This window comes from Mobula birostris, chromosome 14 (genome assembly GCF_030028105.1).
Source record: "Mobula birostris isolate sMobBir1 chromosome 14, sMobBir1.hap1, whole genome shotgun sequence".
NCBI classification, from domain to species: domain Eukaryota; kingdom Metazoa; phylum Chordata; class Chondrichthyes; order Myliobatiformes; family Myliobatidae; genus Mobula; species Mobula birostris.
In genome coordinates this window covers 48,985,499-48,997,997 of record NC_092383.1, presented here as the reverse complement: position 1 = coordinate 48,997,997, position 12,499 = coordinate 48,985,499, and the positions used below count along the sequence as shown (strand labels likewise).

General features: G+C 45.8%; 1 protein-coding gene across 2 annotated transcripts in view; it reads left to right on the top strand.

Annotated features, from left to right (window-relative positions):
- LOC140209887 (voltage-dependent L-type calcium channel subunit alpha-1S-like) overlaps positions 1-12,499 on the top strand; it is a 419,288-nt gene that overhangs the window by 228,808 nt on the left and 177,981 nt on the right. For both annotated transcript variants that reach the window (XM_072278518.1, XM_072278519.1), the window contains exons 20-22: positions 2,783-2,889; positions 5,024-5,111; positions 6,034-6,141. In XM_072278518.1, coding sequence (XP_072134619.1) covers positions 2,783-2,889; positions 5,024-5,111; positions 6,034-6,141 — 303 coding nt within the window. The remainder of the gene's footprint in view (positions 1-2,782; positions 2,890-5,023; positions 5,112-6,033; positions 6,142-12,499) is intronic.

Genomic DNA, 12,499 nt, shown 5'->3' with positions numbered 1-12,499 from the left:
GCGAATCGTTTTGGCAATTCTTGTCGGTGGGGGGGGGGGTGTTAATCACGACCGGAATATAGGTGATACGTGGCTAATACACTCAGTTTCGTTTCCAAAAGGGTTTATCGAACAAAATTAAACACACCACGCATATTTTCTTCGCATGAATATAGTGATAAGTCAATTATCAGGGGAGCTTGAAGTAAGTGTTGAATGAACTTCCAGTAGAAGTGGTACAGGCAGGTTCGATATCATCATTTAAAGAAAAATTGGATAGGTATATGGACAGGAAAGGAATGGAGAGTTATGGGCTGAGTGCAGGTCGGTGGGACTAGGTGAGAGTAGCGTTCGGCACGGACTAGAAGGGCAGAGATGGCCTGTTTCCGTGCTGTAATTGTTACATGGTTATATAACAATAGCATCATAACGTTTTAAGTAACATTTGGATATTAAACACACAGCACATATTTTCCCGTATGAACATATAAAATCATTGCAACACACCAATATCGCTGAATCAGTGGGAGCCCTGGGCTTGTTTTCCTGCAAGAAGACGGTCCTATCGAGGGGTGATGGGAGACAGCGATACTCGAAGGGGGTTCCTTATGTCTAGTCTATTCCACAGTTTAGTTTTCGTTGCATTCATTGCAGAAAACTCCGCCTCGCAGAAATATGTTGGAAGCAACTTTTTGAGTGCTTTCGTGGCTATCTCAGGATATTCAGCCTTGACTTTGATCCAGAATGCCGGCAGAGATGTTATGTCAAACATACCTTTCAGCCCGCCATCATTTGCAAGCTCGAGGAGTTGATCTCCTTCCCGTGCTGACATGGATGATGCGTGGGTAATGACCTCGCATGCGTAATGGCTCAACAGTGGGCGTGACACGGAATGAGGAAAGGTGCAGCTGACTCATATCGCCAAATCATATCATTTCCTCATGGCCCGGTAGCGTATGCTTTGCGGCCCGGTACCGGTCCACGGCCTGGTGGTTGGGGACCGCTGATCTAGAGCACCTGGGGAAAACCACATTCCACGAGGAACACACAGAGGTGTCCAGGATTGAACTCGGAACTCTGAGACCCTGAGCTAGAATATCTCATCCCTGAATAACATCTCTCTGATTCTGACGTGACTTGAAAGAGTGCAGAAAAATACTTACAAGGATGTTGACGGGACTTGAGGACTTGAGTTGTAGAGAAAGGTTGAACAGATTAGGACTTTATTCCCTAGAACGTAAAATGAGAGGCGATTTGATAGTGGTGTGCAAATCATGAGTGGTATTGATAGGATAAATGCAAGCAGGCTTATTCATCTCAAGTCACGTGAGACGAGAACTAGAGGTTAAGAATGCAAGGTGAAATATTTAAGGGAACGTCTTCATTCAGAGGGTGGTGTGAGTGTGGAATGAGCTGCCTGTGGATGTGGTGTATGCAGGTTTGACTGCAACTGTAAGAGAAGTTTGGGAGGGGCCTGGAGGGATATGGTCCAGGTGCTGGTTGATGGGACTAGGCAGAATAGACTAGATGGGCCAAAAGGCCTGTTCTGTGACTCTATAACTGTGCATGCAGCTGGATTTGACGTGGGTTGGAAGGGTATTGAAGCATATGGAGCGAGCAGGCAAATGGGACTGGTTTGGATTGACTTGGGTTGGAAGGGCATTGAAGCATATGGAGCGAGCAGGCAAATGGGACTGGTTTGGATGGCCGTCTTGTTCAGTGTGGACTAGTTGGGTTGAAGAGCTCATTCTGTGGTGCATGACTCAACACTTTGTGCTCTTCATTAAGTATAACAAACCTGCTCATTAATGCAAATGTCTAGTCATGTGGCATCAACTCAATGCATAAAGCCCTACAGGCCTGGTCAAAGAGGTTCGGTTGTTGTTCAGACCAAACATCAAAATGGAGAAGAAATGTGATCTAAATGATTTTGATTGTTAGTGCCATATAGGGTGATCTAAGTATCTCAGAAACTGATGATCTGGGATTTTCACATGCAACAGTCTCTAGAGTTTATGGGAAATGGTGTGAAAAACATGCAGTGAATGAGTTCTTTATCAGTGAGAGAAATCAGAGGAGAATGGCCAAGCTGGTTCAAACTGACAGGAAGGTGACAGTAATTCAAATGATTACACGTTACAACAGTGGTGTGCAGAAGAGCTTTTCTGAACACGCAACACATCAAGCCTTGAAGTGGATGAGCTACAGCAGCAGAAGACCACGAACGTACACACAGTGGCCACTTTATTAGGTAAAGCAGGCACTGAGTGTACATGCATGCTTTTTAATCTCCAAATTAATGCGAGTTTACAAGCAATATGGACAAAATGCTGGAGAAACTCGGCAGGTCGATCAACATCTATAAACAGTTGATATTTCTTGACCATTAGGTACCAAATAAAATGGCTACTGTGGTGTCCAGCACACGCGGGACTCAAAGTGCCATCGGGAGCCGGGGGCAGACACGCAGTAGCGCGTTTGGAACTACCCGATTGGGGCGGACCTTCCGGGGACAGTCTTGACGTCACGTCCGCCCCGCGGGTCGCAAGGGCCCATGGGAGGGGAGATTTAAGCGCGCGATTTTGAATCAGTAAAGACATTCTGAGTTCAGCTCTCTCTGACTCCGTGTGTTTCTTTAGTAGCGCTTTTGCGCGCGACTACACTATTAAGTGTTTGAATCTTCCCATTTCGGTCTGTAGTATAGTAACTCACTTTCTCTGTTTCTCTCGTTTTACCTTACACTACCTTGCCATCTTTCATTCCATCCCTCCACTTCCCTCTCCCTCTTTCTCTCTCTATACAGATGACGACCTATGGTGCGTTCCTTCACAAAGGCTCTTTTTGCCGGAACTACTTCAACATCCTTGATCTACTTGTGGTCAGCGTTTCTCTTATCTCCTTTGGAATCCAGTGAGTATTTGAAAACACTTTTCATTTCAAGCAGTCCCTTCCGGCCTAGCGAGGTGTACCGAGCCGCCCTATTTTACTCATGTGACCAATTGACCTACTAACCAGTATGTCTTTGGGATGTGAGAGAATACCGGAGCATCTGAAAGGCTCCCTGGTGGTCATGAGAACAAAGTACAAACTCCTTACCGACAGTGGCAGGAGTCAAGCCTGGCTCTCTGGCACAATAATAGCGTTATTCCAACTGCTGCACCACCATCCTGCCTTTTTTAATAAGACTGTAAGACGTACTTCGACTGATCAAGAACTTTATCATCCTTCGTTATCACTGACAAAGTTGTTTTTGTACAGTATGGTAAGTCATAAGAAAAATATAAATTATAAATAAGTAAGCAGTGCAGAAAATGAGTAAAATAGTGATGTAGTGTTTCTAGATTCAGAAATCTGATAGTGGAGAGGAAGAAGCTGTTTCTAAAGCTCCCTGACAGTAATGAGAAGAGGACATGCCCCAGGTAACGGGGTCTTTAATGATGGCTGCTGCCCTTTTATAGCACTGCCTTTTGAAGATGCCCTCGATGCTGGGGAGGCTAGTACTCGTGATGGAGCTGGCTGTGTTTACAATCCTCTGCAGCTTTATTCTGATTCTGTGAAGTGCCCTTCATACCAGATGGTGATGCAACCAGTTCTAATCTCCTCCACGGTAAATCTGTCGAGAAATTTGCAAGAGCCTTTGGTGACGAACCAGGTCTGCTCAAACTCCTAATGAAATCTAGTCGCTAGCATAACTTCTTTATAATATGGTGAGCCCAGGAATTTGATATTTTAAAATGTCTTAAAGCAATGTTGTTTGGTGAAGTACAAAAGATTCTGCGGATGCTGGAAATGCAGGAGGAACACACACATGCTGAAGGAACTCAGCAGTTCAGGCAGCATTAATGGAGGGAAATAGGCAGTTGGCATTTTTGGCTGAGACCCTTCATGGAAAGGAAGGGGGCAAAAGCCAGAATAAGAAGATGGGCAGAGGGGAAGAAGGACGCGCTTGCAAGTGACAGATGAGACCAGGTGAGGTGGAAGATGGGTGGATGGGGGAAGAGGGATGAAATAAGAAGCGGGCAGGTGATAGGTGTGTAACAGCCTGGTTAAGATTTTTACTGCTATGCTGTAGGTTTTTCATTTTAGCAGTTCTGAAAGAGCCTGTATGGGTTTGAGCTGAGATAAGAGGCTTTGATGTTCAGCTTAGGAATATGGTGTCTGCCAATCAGGATGGTGAAATTGGGAGAAGATTCTAGAGAATGCTGATCAGAGAGGTTTTGTGAGGGACACTGGTGTGGGTTGAAGTTCTTTTCGCAGGAGCTGGGGCAAGAAAGGAGGGAAGATGGCTGAAGATACCGTTCCTCTTGTACAAGGTGCTTTGTGCAGATGAATGGCTTCAGGGAGGGACGACCCAGTGGGAGAACCCATTTGTTCGAGATGGATTTCGGGTGACTTTTGGAAGGTGGTGTGTGCTTTCACGCAGACCAGGGTCCAGTGGATGAGTTACAGACGAGTGCAAGATGAGCTCCAACTTATGTGCACATTTGATTGTTTCAGTATAATGGGCCCTTTAGGGTTTTTTTTGCTTTCTTTCCTTTAATATCTGTTTGCTTAAGTTAACATTTTTATATCTTTATAATTGTCTGCAGTGTTCGAGCTGTTATTTCTTGCTGACAGGCGATTACCGGGAGCAGTAAATCACAGAGCATTCACACAGACTGGGATTTGGGTGGGTGAGACAAGCCAACCTCACAGATTTGACGGGGTCAAAGTCCACACCCTAGATATAGGAAGCCTGAGACTTTCACCGCAGAGTCCAGTGGCTGTTAGCAAGGGACTAACGAGCTGCATTTCTAGAGACACCCAGTTAAAAAGGGTTTCAGGTGGAAATCGTAAAGGGCTAAAGATGAAATCACTGTCCACTTTCTAAAATGTGTTTGTTTAGAACTTAGCTTTATGGTTCAGCTGCAGTTCGATGGGATGAGACAGAATAAGTCTGCCATGAACTAGATTCGCCAAAGGGCCTGATTCTGTGCTGTAGTGCTGTGACTCCAGTGTTGACAGTACAGGTTACCAGGTTATCTCTGCTGTTGTTCTATTCTAGGTCTAGTGCGATCTCTGTGGTAAAGATTCTGCGTGTCCTCCGTGTACTCAGACCTCTGCGAGCAATTAACAGAGCAAAGGGACTAAAGGTGAGGCAGAGTCTAAAGAACATGTGTGGGTTGTGAGTGTGTGTATGTAAATGCATATTAATGTGTGTGTGTGTGTGTGTGTGTATAAGTGTGTGTGAGTGTGTGTATGTAAATACTTGTTAGTGTGTGTGTGTGTAAGTGTTTGTGTATAAGTGTGTGTATGGAAATGCATGTTAGTGTGTATGCATATAAGTGTATGTGCGAGAGGGTGTGTGTATGGGTGTATGAGTTTGTGTATGTTTGTTTATGTGTGTGAGTTTGTATGTAACTGCATGTTAATATGTATGCGTATGTGTTTGTGTGTGAGTGTGTGTATGTAACTGCATGTTAGTGTGTATGTGTATAAGTGTGTGTGCGCAAGAGTGAGGGTGTGTGTCTTATGTGTGTGAGAGAGAGTGTGTGTCTGTGTATGTGTGAGAGTGTGTGTGTCTGAGAGAGAGTATGAGTGTGTGTATGTAACTGCATGTTAGCTTGTATGTGTATAAGTGATTATGTGTGTGTGCGCGCGCATGAGAGGGTATGCGTCATGTGTGCGAGAGAGTGAGTATGTGTGAGTGTGTACGTGTGAGAGAGTGTGTCTGTGAGAGAGTATGAGTGTGTGTATATAAATGCATGTGAGTGTGAATGTGTATACAGTAAGTTTGTATGTGTGCAAGAGGGCATGTGTGAGTTTGTGTAGGTAAATGCATGTTAGTATGTATATATATAAGTTTTTGTGTGTGTGCACGCGAGAGGGTGTGTGAGAGAGAGAGTATGTGTGAGTGTGTGTGGCTATGATGCCCATTCCTGCCCCTGTGGGATGTGACACTCCTGAGGTATATTTTATAGTGAAGGCTTCAAGCAAGTTTTGTTTATCTGTGCAGAGACTGCCGTCTGTGCAGAGCTGACTGCCAGTGCTCACTGTCCTTCTCTCTCTCCACAGCACGTCGTACAGTGTGTGTTCGTGGCAATAAAGACGATCGGAAACATTGTGATTGTCACAACTCTCTTACAGTTCATGTTTGCCTGCATCGGCGTGCAACTCTTTAAGGTGAGTGCCTGCTAGTGAGATACTAGCTAAAGGGAAGGATGAGATTTATTTGTCACAGGTACCTTGAAATATCAAAACATCGAGTGGAATGTGTCAATGGCCAACAGAGTCTGCAGTTGTGCTGGGAGCAGCCCAAAAGTGTTGCCACCACTCAGTAACCCTAACATGTACACCATAGACTTATGGAATACTACAGCTGCCCCATTAACCTGCCTAGACCCATCGACCTGCAGTAAGCCCTCCATATCCCTCCTTTCCATGTATCTATCCAAATTTCTCTTAAACATTGAAATTGAATCCGTATCCACCACTTATGCTGGGAGCTCGTTCCATACTCTTACCACCCTCAAATAAAAAATTTCCCTCTCGTGCTCCCCTTAAACATTTCATATTTCACCCCTAACCCATGACCTCTAATTGTAGTCTCACCCAACCTCAGTGCAAAAAGCCTGTTTGCATTTACTTATCTGTATCCCTCATAATTTTGTAGACCTCTGTCAAATCTCCCAATCTTCTAGGTTCTAGGGAATAAAGTCCAAACCTATACAACCTTTCCCTATAACTGGTTCCAGCAACATCCTTTTTCTCTGCAATCTTTCAAACTTATTTACATCTTTCTTGTAGCTAGGTGATCAAAACCCGACACAATACAGGTTTCCCCCGCCATCCGAAGGTAGAGCGTTCCTATGAAACGGTTCGTAAGCCGGAATGTTGTAAGGTGAAGAAGCAATTACCATTTATTTATATGGGAAAAATTTGTGAACGTTCGCAGACCCAAAAAATAACCTACCAAATTTTGCCAAATAACATATAAAACCTAAAATAACAGTAACATATAGTAAAAGCAGGAATGATATGATAAATACACAGCCTATATAAAGTAGAAATACTTCTCTACAATCATTGCTGCACTGTTATCCGTAGCGAAAATCTCACGCAAGCGCTGTCGGCAGAAACAGTCTCTCCTATAACCTTTAAGCTATGAAGCTGCCGAAGCATACCAAATAACACATGAAAATACACAGCCTATATAAAGTAAAAATAATGTATGTACAGTGTAGTATCACTTACTGGAATTGGGAAGACAGCGCGGAGCACACTGATGATGGTGTGTTAGGCTGAGTCGTCGGAGGTTGGGGTGGTGCAGTGGTCCCTAACCTCCAGGCTGCTGGCCGATACCGATCCGCGAAGCATGCAGTGGTACAGCGGTAGCCGGGACACACCCAGCACATCTTTAAGAAAAAAGCCGAAATCAACAAGCTAATTGATTAGGTGTCACCCGGCACATAAATGTCAGCCCAGATCAGAGGTGACGCAATCGGCAATGGCCTCTGATCTGGGCCGACATTTACGTGCCGGGCGGCACCTAATTAATTAGCTTGTTTATTTCGGCTTTTTTATTAAAGATGTGCTGGATGTGTCCCGGCTACCGCTGAATTCTCCACGGCCCAGGGGTTGGGGTGGTGGGACACTGCGGTGTCATCTCATTGGCGTCTGTTTCCATCAGGGCAGGCAAGTCATCTTCCATGTCTGCCTGCCTCGATGTCGAAGGTCGAGATTCGTCATCTGTTGTGGCTGATGTAGAATGCTTGAAAAACGACAGTATGCTTGACTGCTTATCCTCGCGCATTTTTCTATCATCTTATGCAGTTGCTTCACGTTCAGTTCCTGGACGACTTCACTTTCGGTCCATTCGCTACTGCATTCAGTTTCGATTGTTATCCTTTCCTCTTCCAATTGCATCAGCTCTTCATCTATCAGTTCTTGGTCATGAGATGCCAAAACCTCTTCAACATCATCTTCATCAACTTCCACAAACCAAACTCACTTTGTCCTTACTTCGTTCACCACGATCGAAACGCTTAATTATGTATAGTTTTACGCTAAGTGTAACACCCTTACGAGCTCTTTTAGGCTTTTCCAATACCTTAGAACTCATCTTGCTAACGGCTGCTCATACGCATGTGTTTAAGCAATGCCGGCTAGAATGCAGTTCTGGAGGAAGAGCTTGGCTGCTCGGGGCACGCGCTGCCTTTTTTCGTAACAGTGAAAACACTATTAGCGAAAACAGATAACTAATGTAGGTCTTTTGTAACAGCGAGGTTTCGTAAAGCGAACATTCGAAAAGCGAGGGACACTGTACTCCAAATTATTCCAACTCCTGGACTCAATACATGGAATTATTCCAAGAGCTTTCTTTATGACCCCGTCTACCTGTGAAGCCACTTTCAAGGAATTATGCATCTGTATTCCCAGATCCCTCTGTTCTACCACACACTCCTCGGTGCCCTACTACTCACCAGGTAATACCTAACCTAGTTGGTCCTCCCAAAGTGCAAAGTCACACTTTTCAGTATTAAATTCCATCTGCCATTTGTCAACCCATTTTTCCAGCTGATCCAGATCCCACTGCAAGCTTTGATAGTCTTCCTTATCCACTACACCTCTAATCTTGGTTTCAGCTGCAAATTAGATGATCCAGTTAACCACAGCATCATCTAGACCATTGATATACAGTAGATGACAATGGACCCGTCACCGATTCCTGTGACACTCCACTAGACACAGGCTCCAGTCAAAGAAGCAATCATTTACTCCCACTCTCTGGCTTCTTCCTAAAAGCCAATGTCTAATCCAATTTATTATCTCATCTTGAATGAACCTTCTTGACCAACCTCCCATGAGGGATCTTGTCAAAGTAGGCAACATCCACTGCCTTGCCTCCTTTCCTAGTAACATTAGTGGAATATACAAGGAGACTGAGCACCTGGAGGAAACCCTCGTGGTCATGGGGAGAACGTACAAACTCCTTACAGACAGTGGTGGGCATTGAACCCCAGTTGGTGATTACTGGCACTGTAAAGCTTAATAAGCCAATAACTGCAAGTAAAACTCAGAAATCTGTATCCTCTGGGACAAGTCCGGTGCAAGAACAAGAATAACTTAATGCAGCAGCTCTGATTGAAACAAATACTCTTGCTTTAGCCTACTGTAGCTGAAAACCACAGCTGCATCTCAGATGTCTACAATCAGTAATTCCATTTTAATGCGATTAAACAATCTGCCCCTGCTCAAAACCAATTGAGATAGATCAGATCGTAGTGGGTGGTATTGTCCCTTTAAGCCACTGGCAGTAGCAAGGTCGTTGTGCTGGGCTAATAGTGCATTTAAAAAAAAACAAGGTTTTCAACTCCCAAATACCAACTATGTTGCTGACAAACACAGTCTCTGATATAGAAAACTGATGATCTCAGCTGGGGGTCTGTAGCAGGGGGACATTAGGACTGCTTGTGTCCTTTGTTTCAGGGAATCCTGGTTAACCCTTTCCATGCTAGACATAACAATTCGAATACACTGCCAAGATAGGTCTATCAAGTCTCGCAAAAGCAGAGGTAGAGATGTGTGCTTCATGATCAATTCCTCATGGTGTATAAACGTAGTGGTGCTTTCTCAATCCTAGTCACCAGATCTGCAACACCCCTTAATCAGATGTCATCCAGTTTACCTGCTGCAGGAGATTTCAGCGTTCATTTTGGTAGCAGTGTACATTCCACCTCAGGCCAATGTTAAACGGACTCTAGACAGACTGAGCAGTGTGAACAATAGGCATGAAACAGCACATCTTGATGCCTTCCCCATCATTTTGGGTGATTTTAACCAGGTCAGCTTGATAAAGTCACTAAATAATTGTTATCAACAAATCATCTGTAGCATCAGAGGAATCAACACACTGGATCACTGTTACACCATCATCAAGGATGCCTACCATGCTATTCTACCCTCACTTCAGAAAGTCTTATCACTTGGTTATACATCTATTCCCTGAGTATAGGCAGAGACTGAAGACTGCAGCAGCAGTAGTGAGAACCAAGAAGGTAGGAACTAGAGAGGCACAGGACTGCTTTGAATCAGTGGACTGGACACTATTCAGGTAGTCACCTTTGAACCTGGATAAGTATGCCGCAGTTGTTACCAACTTCATTGAAACCTGTGTGGGTGAGTGTGTGCCTATGAAAACTTGCTTTACATTCCCAAACCAGGAGCTGTGGATGAACCAGGAGGTTCATAGTCAGCTGAGGGCTAGGTCTGTGACATTGAAGTCTGGTGACCCAGGTCTGTACAAGAAAACCAGGTATGACTTGTGAAGGGCTATTTCAAGAGCAGAGAAACAGTTCTGAGAGAGGTTAGAAGTGATGTCGAATGCACATCAACTCTGGCAGGGTTTGCAGGCTATTACTTCCTGTAAAGCAAAATCCAACATTATGGAGGATTCGTTTTCGAGCCTCTCAATTTGGACCTTCTGAGGATCCCAGGTACTCACATTTTATTGACTCTGCCTCTCGTCGCTTCTCCCGTCAAGCTGTGAAGGCGACTCTCTCCGCCATGAGGAGGTATTTGGTGTCCCTATCCCACACCCTTCCACACCTTCGGGACACTTTCTTTGCTGTCTGTAATGGACCTGCTTGTTATTTCATCCTCCGTTGGATCCATGCCTGCAATCGCCGTTTTTTTGACTTTGTCATGTTAGGCGAAGATCGCAAGATCTTACCTCTGCAGACCCCAGAACCTGCCGGCCCCGATGCTAGCAGGCATGAACTTCAGATTGCGTCGCTGCCATTGATCTCGCCGGCTCCAACACCTCAGGGCATATTCAAAACCCGGACTCCAGCAACGACCATGGACACCTTCAAAGCAATTACGCAACCACCAACTGCGACTCCAGCCTTGAACTCCAGGCCGGGTCTTTATGTGTTGCTATTGTGACTCCCGTCTCCCCTTCCCCCACCACCACGCTGCAACCCCGTCTCCTTCACATCCCACTGTCAGCTCCTGGGCCCTCAGAGGCTCCATCTTCTTCTCACCCCAACCCTCCCCTCTCCACTGACACCCCCAGTCTCTCCCCTCCCCCCTCTGATCCCAGCTGTCATCCGTGCTGGGTCTTTACTATCCCCTCCGACCTTCAACTGTCTGAGGCAGAATGCTCTGTCCTCAGTAAGGGCCTCACATTTGTCCCCCTTCGCCCGCACCTCAGCGAGTTCCGCATTCGCCATGATGCGGAACTCTTCTTCCGCCGTCTCCGAGCCTACTTCTTCGGCAAGGACTCTTCCATCCCCACCAATCACTCCTTCTCCCATCTTCAACCCTCCTCCTCTTCATGGACACCCCACTCTGATCTTCTGCCTGCTCTGGATCTCTTTATTGCTAATTGCCGACGGGACATCAACCGTCTCGACTTCACCGCACCTTATTCCCGTTCCAACCTTACTCCTTCCGAACGCTGTGCTCTCCACTCCCTCCGCACTAATCCTAACCTTACTATTAAACCCGCCGATAAGGTGGGTGCTGTTGTAGTCCGGCGTACTGACCTCTACCTTGCCGAGGCACAGCGACAACTCGTGGATACCACCTCTTATTTACCCCTCGATCGTGACCCCACTAAGGAGCACCAGGCCATTGTCTCCCACACCATCACCGACTTTATCCACTCAGGTGATCTGCCATCCACTGCTACCAACCTTATAGTTCCCACACCTCGCACTTCCCGTTTCTGCCTCCTACCCAACATCCACAAACCTGCCTGTCCTGGCCGACCTATTGTCTCAGCTTGCTCCTGCCCCACCGAACTCGTTTCTGCATACCTCGACGCGGTTTTATCCCTTCCGACCTATGTTCGTGACACTTCTCACCCTCTTAAATTTTTCGATGATCTTAAGTTCCCTGGCCCGCACTGCTTTATTTTCATCATGGATGTCCAGTCCCTATATACTTCCATCCCCCATCAGGAAGGTCTCAAAGCTCTCCGCTACTTTTTGGATTCCAGACCTAATCAGTCCCTACCACCACTCTACTCCGTCTAGCGGAATTAGTCCTTACTCTTAATAATTTCTCCTTTGGCTCCTCCTACTTCCCCCAAACTAAAGGTGTAGCTATGGGCACCCGTATGGGTCCTAGCTATGCCTGCCTTTTTGTTGGCTTTGTGGAACAATCTATGTTCCAAACCTATTCTGGTATCTGTCCCCCACTTTTCCTTCGTTACATCGACGACTGCATTGGCGCTGCTTCCTGCACGCATGCTGAGCTCGTTGACTTCATTAACTTTGCCTCCAGCTTTCACCCTGCCCTCAAGTTTACCTGGTCCATTTCCGACACCTCCCTCCCCTTACTAGATCTTTCTGTCTCTTTCTCTGGAGACAGCTTATCTAATGATGTCTACTATAAGCCTACTGACTCTCACAGCTATCTGGACTATTCCTCTTCTCACCCTGTCTCTTGCAAAAATGCCTCCTCTTCTCGCAATTCCTCCGTCTTCGCCGCATCTGCTCTCAGGATGAGGCTTTTCATTCCAGGACGAGGGAGA